Here is a 17,050-nt window from a genome sequence, read left to right as displayed (position 1 = left end):
TTTTAGGCAGCAAAAATTATATAAACAATTATAAAGACGTACCAATTTGTTGTAAAAAAGTAAAAAAATGTATTTAATAAGTACAAAGTCGTAAAATAATGAACTCTGGTACAGTTTATGCTGAGGACACATACATATGAGAATATAGCACCAAAATTACATGACACTGATCAACATGAATGGCTGATCTTCAGGTCAAGTTGCTCCTGACGCGTTTCGACCCCCACATATGGGTCTTCTTCGGAGGAAAGGGTATATGATGCAAACTATAACAGAGAGTAAATATATGGTAATAAAATACATAGATACATAGTACAATTTAAGTAGAAAATTAATTTAAAGTATATAGTTATCAACTCACAGATTGTGTTTCTCAGTTCTATTTGGACCAGAGTAAGGTTATAATCCTGAGGATCCCTAGTTACTTTTCTCCATACGGGTGGTTAGCACCCCCAAAAAGGCCTCAACGATGCCCCACAAGAGTGGCCTGCAGGGACCCACAGTATAACTGGGAAAAAATCCAAAAGTCCAGTCAGAGAGTGCGGGCCGGACAGGTGGAGGGGGAGCCCAGCAAAGCAATTGCCAGAGTGATGCCTATTAAGAAATTCAAATATAAAGTAGTTTTAATACCAAAAACTATATGTTTAAAGTATAAAGATTGATTGACTTGTTGTACAAGTAGATGGCGCTAGACATGCACATTATGCTCATTATAATGATGCATATATAAAATGGGACTGTGATATGTCATAGGAATTTTAAATTAATATAAATATGCACAGGATATTTTAAATGTTATATGAAATCATGAATTAAGATTAATAACAATATCAAAATTATATAGAATGGTGAATTCAAAGAGAATTATATGTGTGACAGGGCGATAAAGATTACAATATAGGACTAATAGTGGGTTGAGGTGCCAAAAAATATATGATAATTATAATTGAATAGTGAAAGATATATATAATTAGTATAATATAGTGAATATAAATAGTTAATTCGTTGAATAAAAAAAAAAAAAAAAAAAAAAAATAATAATAATAGTGTGTAATGGATGGGTGTGAGTAAGCATGTGCTAAAATAATTAAATTCATGTGAGAATAATTGTATATAATGTGATAAAATAGTAAGAATATTGGGATTAGTGCCAATGGGGTGAATAATGTTAGAAAAAGACAATGTAAAGGATAGTAAAAAATACCTTATTAAATGTTTAGAATATGAGTATGGAAGCGATCTCCAGAGAGAGCAAGAAAAAGCGTATCTGGAGGGGAAATATTATTGTTGATTAGATTTAGTAGGCATAGGAAGGATAACTTTGTGCAGGATTTGAAAGTGCAGCCTTACCCTATGTGTGGTGTGTCCAGCATAGTATTAAGATAGGATCACAGGCAGGTGTCAGGTATACACCCAGTCTATTTAAATATGTGCATGTCAGGTGTCAAGGATTTGGCAATCACTAATTGGCAAATGAATGCTTTGCTTGGGACATCCCCTCCCACATCTAGAAGTCCGCCCCCCCTATCCCAGCTGGAGCAAAGAATTAAGGTCAGATGACCCTCCCAGCTGTGGGTTCCTCAGCGTCAGTGAAGAAAAAAAAAAAAAAAAAAAGAAAAAAAAAAAAAAAAAAAAAAAAAAAAAATATATAAACCCCCAGCCCTCTGCTGCGGTCGCGAGTGCCGCAGCAGCGTCACAAGCGCGCGCAATGCGCATGCACGCGCGGGACGCCCACGGCACCAGGGAACGTCACTGACGCCGTCAGTGGGGAGGAAACATCTCCACAGTGGCGAGAGTGTCGCCATCTTGTGGAGGGTAAAGAGAACACAGAGCCCTGAGTCTCCCCCTCCCCACTGAGAGGCCATAGAGGGAGCATGATAAAGAGGTACCTAGCGGGGAAGCGCCACCCAGCGGAGCTGTAACAAGGTCCTACAGGATAAAAGGATTAAACAAAAGATAAATAATAAAAATTGGTATATATAAAGGTGGAATATAAGTAATGCTAGAAATGGACATATATATGCCCATTAGAGCAAAAAGTGTATATATAATTGTTTATAACCAAGCAAACAATTGATAACAATAAATACCAAAAGGTATATATGGAACCCATGTTGGATATATGGTTATAGAGATTTCATGAGTATTTGGCAGTGCAGCAGTGGGTAGATACGCAATATGCTTAAATATTTTGTTACGGGCATTTGTCAAACCCGCATGAACAAAAACAAGCAAATGCTAAGTACAGCCACACAGTGCCAATGCTCATATATTATACTTTCCTATGTCCATAGGGGGGATAGAATAGGTGTTTAACCACCGGAAAATTATGTAAATGAAGGACGGACACAAAGGGGGTAGGGAAAGTGCTGCTCACCCCTGTAAAGGTAATGAAAAAAGGAAGGGTTCCCCAGTGGGGTTTTTAGGCAGCAAAAATTATATAAACAATTATAAAGACGTACCAATTTGTTGTAAAAAAGTAAAAAAATGTATTTAATAAGTACAAAGTCGTAAAATAATGAACTCTGGTACAGTTTATGCTGAGGACACATACATATGAGAATATAGCACCAAAATTACATGACACTGATCAACATGAATGGCTGATCTTCAGGTCAAGTTGCTCCTGACGCGTTTCGACCCCCACATATGGGTCTTCTTCGGAGGAAAGGGTATATGATGCAAACTATAACAGAGAGTAAATATATGGTAATAAAATACATAGATACATAGTACAATTTAAGTAGAAAATTAATTTAAAGTATATAGTTATCAACTCACAGATTGTGTTTCTCAGTTCTATTTGGACCAGAGTAAGGTTATAATCCTGAGGATCCCTAGTTACTTTTCTCCATACGGGTGGTTAGCACCCCCAAAAAGGCCTCAACGATGCCCCACAAGAGTGGCCTGCAGGGACCCACAGTATAACTGGGAAAAAATCTAACATTATTCACCCCATTGGCACTAATCCCAATATTCTTACTATTTTATCACATTATATCACATTATTATCACATTATATACAATTATTCTCACATGAATTTAATTATTTTAGCACATGCTTACTCACACCCATCCATTACACACTATTATTATTATTTTTTTTTTTTTTTTTATTTTTATTCAACGAATTAACTATTTATATTCACTATATTATACTAATTATATATATCTTTCACTATTCAATTATAATTATCATATATTTTTTGGCACCTCAACCCACTATTAGTCCTATATTGTAATCTTTATCGCCCTGTCACACATATAATTCTCTTTGAATTCACCATTCTATATAATTTTGATATTGTTATTAATCTTAATTCATGATTTCATATAACATTTAAAATATCCTGTGCATATTTATATTAATTTAAAATTCCTATGACATATCACAGTCCCATTTTATATATGCATCATTATAATGAGCATAATGTGCATGTCTAGCGCCATCTACTTGTACAACAAGTCAATCAATCTTTATACTTTAAACATATAGTTTTTGGTATTAAAACTACTTTATATTTGAATTTCTTAATAGGCATCACTCTGGCAATTGCTTTGCTGGGCTCCCCCTCCACCTGTCCGGCCCGCACTCTCTGACTGGACTTTTGGATTTTTTCCCAGTTATACTGTGGGTCCCTGCAGGCCACTCTTGTGGGGCATCGTTGAGGCCTTTTTGGGGGTGCTAACCACCCGTATGGAGAAAAGTAACTAGGGATCCTCAGGATTATAACCTTACTCTGGTCCAAATAGAACTGAGAAACACAATCTGTGAGTTGATAACTATATACTTTAAATTAATTTTCTACTTAAATTGTACTATGTATCTATGTATTTTATTACCATATATTTACTCTCTGTTATAGTTTGCATCATATACCCTTTCCTCCGAAGAAGACCCATATGTGGGGGTCGAAACGCGTCAGGAGCAACTTGACCTGAAGATCAGCCATTCATGTTGATCAGTGTCATGTAATTTTGGTGCTATATTCTCATATGTATGTGTCCTCAGCATAAACTGTACCAGAGTTCATTATTTTACGACTTTGTACTTATTAAATACATTTTTTTACTTTTTTACAACAAATTGGTACGTCTTTATAATTGTTTATATAATTTTTGCTGCCTAAAAACCCCACTGGGGAACCCTTCCTTTTTTCATTACCTTTACAGGGGTGAGCAGCACTTTCCCTACCCCCTTTGTGTCCGTCCTTCATTTACATAATTTTCCGGTGGTTAAACACCTATTCTATCCCCCCTATGGACATAGGAAAGTATAATATATGAGCATTGGCACTGTGTGGCTGTACTTAGCATTTGCTTGTTTTTGTTCATGCGGGTTTGACAAATGCCCGTAACAAAATATTTAAGCATATTGCGTATCTACCCACTGCTGCACTGCCAAATACTCATGAAATCTCTATAACCATATATCCAACATGGGTTCCATATATACCTTTTGGTATTTATTGTTATCAATTGTTTGCTTGGTTATAAACAATTATATATACACTTTTTGCTCTAATGGGCATATATATGTCCATTTCTAGCATTACTTATATTCCACCTTTATATATACCAATTTTTATTATTTATCTTTTGTTTAATCCTTTTATCCTGTAGGACCTTGTTACAGCTCCGCTGGGTGGCGCTTCCCCGCTAGGTACCTCTTTATCATGCTCCCTCTATGGCCTCTCAGTGGGGAGGGGGAGACTCAGGGCTCTGTGTTCTCTTTACCCTCCACAAGATGGCGACACTCTCGCCACTGTGGAGATGTTTCCTCCCCACTGACGGCGTCAGTGACGTTCCCTGGTGCCGTGGGCGTCCCGCGCGTGCATGCGCATTGCGCGCGCTTGTGACGCTGCTGCGGCACTCGCGACCGCAGCAGAGGGCTGGGGGTTTATATATTTTTTTTTTTTTTTTCTTTTTTTTTTTTTTTTTTTTTTTTTTTTTTCTTCACTGACGCTGAGGAACCCACAGCTGGGAGGGTCATCTGACCTTAATTCTTTGCTCCAGCTGGGATAGGGGGGGCGGACTTCTAGATGTGGGAGGGGATGTCCCAAGCAAAGCATTCATTTGCCAATTAGTGATTGCCAAATCCTTGACACCTGACATGCACATATTTAAATAGACTGGGTGTATACCTGACACCTGCCTGTGATCCTATCTTAATACTATGCTGGACACACCACACATAGGGTAAGGCTGCACTTTCAAATCCTGCACAAAGTTATCCTTCCTATGCCTACTAAATCTAATCAACAATAATATTTCCCCTCCAGATACGCTTTTTCTTGCTCTCTCTGGAGATCGCTTCCATACTCATATTCTAAACATTTAATAAGGTATTTTTTACTATCCTTTACATTGTCTTTTTCTAACATTATTCACCCCATTGGCACTAATCCCAATATTCTTACTATTTTATCACATTATATACAATTATTCTCACATGAATTTAATTATTTTAGCACATGCTTACTCACACCCATCCATTACACACTATTATTATTATTTTTTTTTTTTTTTTTTTTTTTTTATTCAACGAATTAACTATTTATATTCACTATATTATACTAATTATATATATCTTTCACTATTCAATTATAATTATCATATATTTTTTGGCACCTCAACCCACTATTAGTCCTATATTGTAATCTTTATCGCCCTGTCACACATATAATTCTCTTTGAATTCACCATTCTATATAATTTTGATATTGTTATTAATCTTAATTCATGATTTCATATAACATTTAAAATATCCTGTGCATATTTATATTAATTTAAAATTCCTATGACATATCACAGTCCCATTTTATATATGCATCATTATAATGAGCATAATGTGCATGTCTAGCGCCATCTACTTGTACAACAAGTCAATCAATCTTTATACTTTAAACATATAGTTTTTGGTATTAAAACTACTTTATATTTGAATTTCTTAATAGGCATCACTCTGGCAATTGCTTTGCTGGGCTCCCCCTCCACCTGTCCGGCCCGCACTCTCTGACTGGACTTTTGGATTTTTTCCCAGTTATACTGTGGGTCCCTGCAGGCCACTCTTGTGGGGCATCGTTGAGGCCTTTTTGGGGGTGCTAACCACCCGTATGGAGAAAAGTAACTAGGGATCCTCAGGATTATAACCTTACTCTGGTCCAAATAGAACTGAGAAACACAATCTGTGAGTTGATAACTATATACTTTAAATTAATTTTCTACTTAAATTGTACTATGTATCTATGTATTTTATTACCATATATTTACTCTCTGTTATAGTTTGCATCATATACCCTTTCCTCCGAAGAAGACCCATATGTGGGGGTCGAAACGCGTCAGGAGCAACTTGACCTGAAGATCAGCCATTCATGTTGATCAGTGTCATGTAATTTTGGTGCTATATTCTCATATGTATGTGTCCTCAGCATAAACTGTACCAGAGTTCATTATTTTACGACTTTGTACTTATTAAATACATTTTTTTACTTTTTTACAACAAATTGGTACGTCTTTATAATTGTTTATATAATTTTTGCTGCCTAAAAACCCCACTGGGGAACCCTTCCTTTTTTCATTACCTTTACAGGGGTGAGCAGCACTTTCCCTACCCCCTTTGTGTCCGTCCTTCATTTACATAATTTTCCGGTGGTTAAACACCTATTCTATCCCCCCTATGGACATAGGAAAGTATAATATATGAGCATTGGCACTGTGTGGCTGTACTTAGCATTTGCTTGTTTTTGTTCATGCGGGTTTGACAAATGCCCGTAACAAAATATTTAAGCATATTGCGTATCTACCCACTGCTGCACTGCCAAATACTCATGAAATCTCTATAACCATATATCCAACATGGGTTCCATATATACCTTTTGGTATTTATTGTTATCAATTGTTTGCTTGGTTATAAACAATTATATATACACTTTTTGCTCTAATGGGCATATATATGTCCATTTCTAGCATTACTTATATTCCACCTTTATATATACCAATTTTTATTATTTATCTTTTGTTTAATCCTTTTATCCTGTAGGACCTTGTTACAGCTCCGCTGGGTGGCGCTTCCCCGCTAGGTACCTCTTTATCATGCTCCCTCTATGGCCTCTCAGTGGGGAGGGGGAGACTCAGGGCTCTGTGTTCTCTTTACCCTCCACAAGATGGCGACACTCTCGCCACTGTGGAGATGTTTCCTCCCCACTGACGGCGTCAGTGACGTTCCCTGGTGCCGTGGGCGTCCCGCGCGTGCATGCGCATTGCGCGCGCTTGTGACGCTGCTGCGGCACTCGCGACCGCAGCAGAGGGCTGGGGGTTTATATATTTTTTTTTTTTTTTCTTTTTTTTTTTTTTTTTTTTTTTTTTTTTTCTTCACTGACGCTGAGGAACCCACAGCTGGGAGGGTCATCTGACCTTAATTCTTTGCTCCAGCTGGGATAGGGGGGGCGGACTTCTAGATGTGGGAGGGGATGTCCCAAGCAAAGCATTCATTTGCCAATTAGTGATTGCCAAATCCTTGACACCTGACATGCACATATTTAAATAGACTGGGTGTATACCTGACACCTGCCTGTGATCCTATCTTAATACTATGCTGGACACACCACACATAGGGTAAGGCTGCACTTTCAAATCCTGCACAAAGTTATCCTTCCTATGCCTACTAAATCTAATCAACAATAATATTTCCCCTCCAGATACGCTTTTTCTTGCTCTCTCTGGAGATCGCTTCCATACTCATATTCTAAACATTTAATAAGGTATTTTTTACTATCCTTTACATTGTCTTTTTCTAACATTATTCACCCCATTGGCACTAATCCCAATATTCTTACTATTTTATCACATTATATACAATTATTCTCACATGAATTTAATTATTTTAGCACATGCTTACTCACACCCATCCATTACACACTATTATTATTATTTTTTTTTTTTTTTTATTCAACGAATTAACTATTTATATTCACTATATTATACTAATTATATATATCTTTCACTATTCAATTATAATTATCATATATTTTTTGGCACCTCAACCCACTATTAGTCCTATATTGTAATCTTTATCGCCCTGTCACACATATAATTCTCTTTGAATTCACCATTCTATATAATTTTGATATTGTTATTAATCTTAATTCATGATTTCATATAACATTTAAAATATCCTGTGCATATTTATATTAATTTAAAATTCCTATGACATATCACAGTCCCATTTTATATATGCATCATTATAATGAGCATAATGTGCATGTCTAGCGCCATCTACTTGTACAACAAGTCAATCAATCTTTATACTTTAAACATATAGTTTTTGGTATTAAAACTACTTTATATTTGAATTTCTTAATAGGCATCACTCTGGCAATTGCTTTGCTGGGCTCCCCCTCCACCTGTCCGGCCCGCACTCTCTGACTGGACTTTTGGATTTTTTCCCAGTTATACTGTGGGTCCCTGCAGGCCACTCTTGTGGGGCATCGTTGAGGCCTTTTTGGGGGTGCTAACCACCCGTATGGAGAAAAGTAACTAGGGATCCTCAGGATTATAACCTTACTCTGGTCCAAATAGAACTGAGAAACACAATCTGTGAGTTGATAACTATATACTTTAAATTAATTTTCTACTTAAATTGTACTATGTATCTATGTATTTTATTACCATATATTTACTCTCTGTTATAGTTTGCATCATATACCCTTTCCTCCGAAGAAGACCCATATGTGGGGGTCGAAACGCGTCAGGAGCAACTTGACCTGAAGATCAGCCATTCATGTTGATCAGTGTCATGTAATTTTGGTGCTATATTCTCATATGTATGTGTCCTCAGCATAAACTGTACCAGAGTTCATTATTTTACGACTTTGTACTTATTAAATACATTTTTTTACTTTTTTACAACAAATTGGTACGTCTTTATAATTGTTTATATAATTTTTGCTGCCTAAAAACCCCACTGGGGAACCCTTCCTTTTTTCATTACCTTTACAGGGGTGAGCAGCACTTTCCCTACCCCCTTTGTGTCCGTCCTTCATTTACATGTATTGTGCTACATTTCCTTGGTGAAAAGAACCCAAATCAGTGTATCTTATTTAGTTTGTAGGAAAGTTAAAAAAGCCCACAAACGATGTTATATGCAGCATATATATGAAAATTGATCAATCCCGATCTACTGACGGCCTATCTCATTTCCTGAGGCCCAAAAATTCTAGGAAAGTACAAATACCCCCAAATGATCCCTTTTTGGAAAGTAGACATTATGATTTATTTAGTAAGATTCGTGGCAAGTTTTTTGAAGTTGGAATTTTTTGTTGCAATTGTTTGGAAAATAAGGAAAAAAAACAAAAAAAAATATGTAAAAAATGTAATTGTGAGGAAAAAAAGTCACCAGTGCATCATATATCTGTTGTGTCGGTGACCAGGGACACTGATTTATTTTTTATTACACATTTTCTTCTCTTTTTTTTACAATTTTGTTTTAACACACTGGGCCAGATTCATCAAGAGATACGACGGCGGATCTCCTGATCCGCCGTCGTATCTCTGAGATCCGACGATCGGATCTATGCGACTGATTCATAAGAATCAGTTCCGCATAGATCTCCCTTAGATCCGACTGGTGTAAGTGACTTACACCGTCGGATCTTAGGCTGCAATCTCCCGCCGGCCGCTAGGTGTCGCCTCGGTCTTTTACGCGTCGGATATGCAAATGAGGAGAACCGCCGATTCAGTAACGAACGCCCGCCCGTCGCTTTTTTTTCACGTCGTTTGCGTTCAGCTTTTTCCGGCCCATAGTTACCCCTGCTGTAGCAGGGGTAATTGCGCCGTTTCCTATGTTTAGTATGGCCGTCTTTCCCGCGCCGAGTTTTACATTTTAACGTCGTTTGCGTACGTCGATTCAGAATTCGGCCCGACGCAGGTTACGCTCACGCCAAAACCACTGACGTCCTAGCGACGTCAGTGTGAGCAATGCACGCTGGGAAATTTAGCCGGCGGCGCATGCGCATTTAATTCGGCGCAGGGACGCGCCTGATTTAAATACTACACTCCCCCTGGCCGCGGAATTTGAATTCCGCCGGGGGAGTTACGATCCGCCGGTGCAAGTTTCGAGGTAAGTGCTTTGTGAATACAGCACTAGCCTCGCAAAAGTGCACCGGCGGATCGTAAATCACATAGATTACGCGGATCTAAAGATCCGCTAATCTATGTGAATCTGGACCACTGTCACCAGAGTGATACAGTGTAACCATGATATTTTTGTACTACTCTGGGGAAGTGATCAGGATTTTATTTTGTTTTCACATTCTGATTGCTTATGCCAGTGAATTGAACTGGTATAAGCAATCCTTTTAACTGAATGAAACTGATTTGTGATTAGCTGCGATTGGTCCTGTCTGTACCTTTGATAACTGTGACCAATCACAGCTAGCAAAATAATTGTACACAATGGATGGCAGGAATCAATGCCATTCATTGTTTAAAATTGTCATGTGATCTGTTGTGATTGATCACAGTGATCACATGGTACTGGCAGCAGGCCGCTACTCATCAGATTGTGGCACCGTGCGGGCGTGCGGCGCATGCACGGTGCATTCCAGGAGGAAGTCCGTCCATCTGGAATGATGAAGGTCCTGCCCAGCCATCATTTGACAATAGACTGGACAGGAAGTGGTTAATCTGCTCTTCTCAATAGAGAATAAACTTGGTTCAGCTAATCTTTCCTCATAGCTGAGCTCCTCCATGCCTCAGTTTGGTTGCCTGTGTATTTTACTAGTTTTAAAGGGGTTGTGATGGTATTTTTTTTTAATAACAAACATGTTATATTTACCTCCACTGTGCAGCTTGTTTTGCACAGAGTGACCCCGCGCCTGGTCTTCTGGGGTCCCTCAGCAGCTGTCTCGGCTCCTCCCCGCAAGAACCAACCCCCTTTATGCGAGCTCTCTCCCATGGGGATAGTTCTTGCGGGCTCGCTCCCGTGATACAGCTGGCGGCCATAGCCACAGACTGTATCACTCGGCCCCACCCCCCGGCATGGCGCTTTATTGGAGGTGATTGACAGCAGCGCGAGCCAATGGCTGCACTGCTTTCCATCAACCAATGAATGAGCCGAGAACCCAGCCAAGAAGCCAGCGCGTTCACGGCGTGGGACTTTCGAGGGGTCAGGTAAGTAAACAAGGGGGCTGGGGGCCGCTAATCCTCGCATGTGCCTTTACAACCCCTTTAAAAATGATATATTGGCTTTGCATGTTGTTATTAAATCGATGATCCACCAGAACACCCAGATCCTTCTCCTCCATTGATTCCTCCAGCTGTTCTCCTCCTAGTACTGTATCTATGATGCATGAATATTCCTAGCCCCCAAGTGTAGAACTTTACATGTTTACAACATCAAACATAATTTGCCACATAGTTGCCCAATTATCTAATGCTTTGAGGTTGGCTTCCCAATCCCTCCACTGGCTTCTGATTGCCCAGAAAATAAAATTTATGCCAACAAAAAAATGGCAATAACATATAAGGCCATCCACAACTCTGCCCCAAGCTACATCATCAATCTTGTCTCACCAAAATTGTCATCTCCTCTGCTCCCATGACCTCCTGCTCCCATACTCATCTCCAGGATTTCTCCAGAGCCTCTCCCATACTCTGGAACTCTCTATCTCCATCTGTCTGACTATCTCCTTCTCTAGTCACCTTTAGGTGATCCCTGAAAATTCACCTCTTCTGGGAAGAGTATCCCACCTCCACCTAACAACTGAACTTTTACTTCTTCCATCAGTTCCTCCCTCACAGTTATTCGTTTTTGTTCCACTTGTCCCAAACTATTCGATTTTAAGCTCTTATGAGTAGGTCCCTCATAACCCTAAACTGTACTGTCTCCCTTTATATCAGTGGTTCTCAACCTTTTTAGTGCCGTGACCTTTGATAAAATTTCCCAAGTTCTGGGGACCCCTAACAGTAAAATTATTTTTGTAGCGTGGGTTGTCGGCACCCAAACCAAGACACGTCATTTGTGCCCCCTTACCCACAGACATTTAGCGCTCCCTGAGTCCCTTCCACTCGCACAGTATTAAAACCCGCTTATGGTACATTTTAGGATTAGGATTTAGGATCTTATGACTAAGGCCTTATAGGCTGAAACATGTCAACTGTTCTCATTTGCATTTGTTCATTGTGGCTTTTTTTAAAGAGCAACGACCGGAGTGCAGATCATTTTTCCTCATTACTATACTCAGCCAGCGACTGTGGATCAAGCACCTGGGAGCTCTGCTATCTATGTGGTGTATGGGTAGTAGCACTGACTTTTCTGTTTATACATTTTAGGATGTACCACTCTTTCTCTTTGTCCTTTTTCTTTGTTCCTCCTCCTTTTCGTCTCCCTTCCATGTATTCTCTACTTTTATTTATTCTCTTACTCCTTGGTGGGGGAATAGGATGAGTGGCAGTGCTGGGGGGAGTTCTGATCAGCCAACTTAGGTTCTCTTGGATCAAGGTCATCTGCTGATCTGAGAACTGTAGTGGGGACTTTTAATGACAACTATATTCACAGGTAGTGTTACTCACTGTGTCTCCAACTATGTGGTGTCTTGCAGCAGTGACACCTTTGCCAAAATCAGGAGATAGGATCTCCTCCAGACCCTCCCACTTCACATTCCTCACCAGTCAGCTGACCTCTAGACTCTGTCCCCCAGCCATGCCGTGAATTGAATGGGCGGCTCCAGTTACAACCCTGCTGGGTGGCAGTAAAAAGGCTGGGAGAGCAGTGCAGGCTTCAGGAATAGCCTAGGGTTTGGTGACCCCTGGCAAATCCTCATTTGACCCCAAAGGGAGTCCCGACCCCCAGGTTGAGAACCACTGCTTTATATTGTAAAACGCTGCACTAGACACAACACAAGACAATTTATTTCCTCAGAAGCTCTGACCCAGATACTCATTGTGTTTGTATTCTTCTTCCTGCAGACAGTGAAAACTGCGTAAAATGTCCTGATGATGAATGGCCAAATGAGAAGAAGGATCGGTGTGTTCCAAAATTTGTGGAATTTCTCTCCTATACGGATGATCCAATTGTTGCAGCATTTTCAACTGTCTCCATCCTCTCTTGTCTTCTGACTGGTTTAATATTGGGGATATTTATACATTACCGGGACACCCCCATTGTTAAAGCTAATAACCGGAACCTGAGCTATCTTCTCCTGGTCTCCATCATGCTGAGCTTCCTCTGTGTCTTCTTGTTCCTCGGACGTCCAGTAGATGTGACCTGCATGCTGCGTGTAACCTCTTTTGGACTCATCTTCTCAGTTGCTGTCTCTTCTCTACTTGCCAAAAGTATCATGGTGTGTATTGCTTTTAAAGCCACCAAACCTGGGAGTCCCTGGAGGAAATGGATGGGAGGCAAACTGCCCAATTGTATCATTTGTGTCTTCTCACTGGTTCAAGTAATAATCTGTGTCTCTTGGATGTCTATTTCTCCCCCCTTCCAGGATCAGGACACTCACTCTTATCAGGGAAAGATCATCATTCAGTGTAATGAGGGTTCAGTTATCGGCTTCTACTCTGTCCTGGGATATATGGGGCTTCTGGCAGCTGTGAGCTTCATTATAGCTTTTTTAGCCAGGACATTACCGGACAGTTTTAATGAGGCCAAGTACATCACCTTCAGCATGCTGGTGTTCTGCAGTGTCTGGATTGCCATGATCCCGGCCTATCTGAGCACCAGAGGGAAATACATGGTGGCTGTGGAGGTCTTTGCTATAATGGCATCAAGTACTGGACTTCTTGGCTGTATATTTTTCTACAAATGTTACATAATTCTGTTCAGACCTGACCTGAATACAAAAATAGTTATCCGCTAATATTTATGGAGGAACACTGGGTTACCAGAAGTTATATCTTTATCTCTATTATTGTTAATTTTAGTATTTTGTGAGCTTATTCAGAATGAAGATTGTTACCACTAAACTTTTAATAATTACCTCTCCGGTAGATGGTGAGTCTAATTTTCGTTCTTTTGAAGAACTAAGGACACCGCCAGTATCTGACACTTTGAGTTTGATGGAAACCTCGTCCCCTGCTGGGTGTAGTGGTTCCTCCCACCGACTGTTACATCACTACAGAACAAAGTCGTCACTTAGTAAGGAGGAACCACAGAGTCCAGAGGGGAACAAAACCATCACAAAGTGTCAGATACCAGCACCACCCATCACTCTTGAAGATGGTAAAACAACTCACTCACCTTCCAGGAAGGTAAATACTATTCATGTTCTTTTATAAGCTGCTTGTAATTGTCATTTTTTGTGTCAGTGTCACTTGGATTAATATAGCTGGATACATCTGCATACAATAATAAATATAACTTATTTGGCTTGGGGTATTCCATAATAATTTGTAACATTAGTTGAAGTTGATGAGATCATGTTCTCAGTAAGTTCACATTTTAAGTGGTAAGTTGTCTTCATTTTCTTTCCAATAGTTTTTATTGACTTTATAAAACAGTAGAGGGGTACAGAAGGATGAAGCCGTACAAATTACAGCACTACAGAACAAAGTAGTCACTTAGTGAGGAGGAACCTCGGAGCCCAGAGGAAAACAAAACCATCACAAAGTGTCAGATACCAGCACCATCCATCACTCTTCAAGATGGAAAAAAATCTTACTCACCTACCAGAAAAGTAAATATTAAACATGTTTGTAACAGCAATCCAAGGATGCAAGGGGTTAACGTTGTTTAGGATATTCCATTCCCGAACACCAAGGCAGCTACTGACAATCCAGTCAGGCGAACAAGACCCATAAGAATAATTCTCCCTCAATAATGAGACAACACTCTGTCTTGAGGTTTAAGCAGGACTGACAATCTTTATTGAAAAACTAAAAATGTTATACACCAAAAGAGTAAGTTCTTACATTCTCCTCATTTTACTCTGAAAATACAACTTTGACCAGACCTAATTTACATGAGTTAATTAACTAATCCCCCTTACAGCAGCTGAGTGAGTGAGTGAATGCGAACTGAATCGCCTCAAGGCACTTGGCATTCATTTTCCTTCTATATACCCTTCTGAAAAGATGGGTCTTGAGTTTTTTCTCTTCCGTTTGTATATGAGATGGTAATGCGTTCCAAAGTCGAGGTCCTTGGACTGCAAATCTTCGTTTTCCTTTGCTCTTGTAGCGGGCCTGGGGGATTTGTAGTAGATTTTGGTTAGCTGATCAGAAAACGCGATTGGGGTTGTGGTATTTTATTTTCTCACATAGATATTGGGGGGCGATGCCTTGTACACATTTGTGTGTCAGGCAGAGGGCCTTGAATGTGATTCGGTCCTTGACGGGCAGCCAATGGAGGGACCTCAGGGTGGGGGAAATTGATTCCCAGGGTTTTTTAGCCTGTTACCAGTCGGCTGCCGTGTTCTGGACGACTTGCAGACGGGCAATCTGGTATTTTGGGAGACCTAGGTATAGGGAGTTAGCATATTCGAGCTTGGAGTTTATTAGTGTTCCTACTACTACTGCGGTGTCTTTTTTCGGAATGAGGGGCACGAGTCTTCTTAGTAGACGCAGGAGATGGTGAGACCCGCTGACTACTGACCCAATTTGAGCAGCCATTGTCTGATGACATTAGCTGATGACTCAGAGACCTGACCTTTAGGCTAGACTTGGTGTCTGTGTCAGAAGACACAATCAACATTATCACAAATACACCTTCACACAATTGCAGGGTTCCTTACCACAAGTAACAATGAAAAGATCTTTAGAAGTTAGTCTGGATTCATTAACATTACATAGGCAGACAGGTGGTGGAAGTTGAAAATTGACCTGTTGAGTTCAGAATCAACAAACAGTAAATAGTCTTTACAGATATCCTGGAGTATTGTGGATACATATTACTGTCCCATTTTAGGTAGTCCAAGATATATTTTCTCAGTCACCCTGTGCCCCTATTAGAGACACAGGGTACATTTTAGACATAAGAGGTGCATGAGGAGCTGAAGCAAGCGTATCTCATACTTTCTAAAGCCCTGTACACACGATCGGTTTGTCTGATGAAAACAGACCGATGGACTGTTTTCATCGGTCAAACCGATCGTGTGTGGGCCCCATCGGTTTGTTTTCCATCGGTGAAGAAAAATAGAACATGTTTTAAATTTTTCCTATAGATAAAAAACCGATAGAAAAAAACGATCGTCTGTGTGGAAGTCCATCGGTCAAAAATCTACGCATGCTCAGAATCAAGTCGACGCATGCTCGGAAGCATTGAACTTAATTTTTCTCAGCACGTCGTAGTGTTTTACGTCACTGCGCTTGGACACAGTCGGATTTTTGACCGATGGTGTGGAGGCAAGACTGATAAAAGTCAGCTTCATCGGATATCTGACGAAAAAATCTATTGGATTAGATTCCATCAGATATCCGATCGTGTGTACAGGGCTTCAGGGATTCTGGGTTCCATGGGCCCTCCCGTTACAATGTTCTTTTATAAGCTGCATATATTGTCATGTTTTGTGTGTCAGTGTCACTTGAATTAATATAGCTGGATACATCTGCATACAATAATAAATATAATTTATTCGGCTTGGGGTATTCCATAATAATTGTTAATATTAGTTGAAGTTGATGAGTCGTGTTCTCAGTAGCAATTCTGTCCTTTACTGGCAACTAGTGAAGAGTTCTCAACGAAGGTGAGATTGATTCCCATGTTTTTTTCCCAGTCACAAGTCTGGCAGCCTTATTTTGAACGACTTGCAGACGAGAGATTTGGTACTTTGGGAGTCCGAGGTAAAGGGCATTTGCATAGTCCAGTCTGAAGTTCACAATTGTTCCCACCACGACTGCTACGTCTTCTTTGGGAATAAATGGAATAAGTCTGCGTAGTAGGCGCAACAGATGGTGAGATCCGCTGACTACTGACCCTATTTGTGCATCCATTGTCATGTAGGTGTCGAAGATGACCCCGAGACTTTTGACTTTGGAGCTAGGGTGATGATTTGGCCCAGAATGGGCGGGGGTGTCCAGGTTGGTGCCAGTTGACTCTTGCGGCTGGTGTGAAA

At 40.0% G+C, this 17,050-nt stretch overlaps 1 protein-coding gene and 3 long non-coding RNA genes across 4 annotated transcripts; 3 read left to right on the top strand and 1 right to left on the bottom strand.

The window, feature by feature from the left end:
- Positions 1-227: 227 nt before the first annotated feature.
- LOC120924651 lies at positions 228-1,575 on the bottom strand. Its single transcript, XR_005746393.1, has 3 exons — positions 1,205-1,575; positions 362-594; positions 228-266 (listed from the first exon to the last, which is right to left on the bottom strand). It is a non-coding gene; the product is annotated as an uncharacterized LOC120924651 (long non-coding RNA).
- Positions 1,576-4,974: 3,399 nt separating this feature from the next.
- Positions 4,975-6,323, top strand: LOC120924653. The gene is made up of 3 exons (XR_005746395.1): positions 4,975-5,345; positions 5,957-6,189; positions 6,285-6,323. It is a non-coding gene; the product is annotated as an uncharacterized LOC120924653 (long non-coding RNA).
- Positions 6,324-7,391: 1,068 nt separating this feature from the next.
- Positions 7,392-8,731, top strand: LOC120924652. The gene is made up of 3 exons (XR_005746394.1): positions 7,392-7,762; positions 8,365-8,597; positions 8,693-8,731. It is a non-coding gene; the product is annotated as an uncharacterized LOC120924652 (long non-coding RNA).
- A 2,308-nt stretch (positions 8,732-11,039) lies between these two features.
- LOC120945106 (vomeronasal type-2 receptor 26-like) lies at positions 11,040-14,317 on the top strand. Its single transcript, XM_040358979.1, has 2 exons — positions 11,040-11,056; positions 12,922-14,317. The coding sequence occupies exons 1-2, from the start codon at positions 11,040-11,042 to the stop codon at positions 13,859-13,861; spliced, it is 957 nt and encodes a 318-aa protein (XP_040214913.1). The 3' UTR covers positions 13,862-14,317.
- Positions 14,318-17,050: the final 2,733 nt, after the last annotated feature.

Source organism: Rana temporaria, chromosome 1 (assembly GCF_905171775.1).
Source record: "Rana temporaria chromosome 1, aRanTem1.1, whole genome shotgun sequence".
Taxonomy (NCBI): domain Eukaryota; kingdom Metazoa; phylum Chordata; class Amphibia; order Anura; family Ranidae; genus Rana; species Rana temporaria.
The sequence above is the reverse complement of the archived record's forward strand: the minus strand, read 5'-3'. Positions and strand labels throughout refer to the sequence as shown.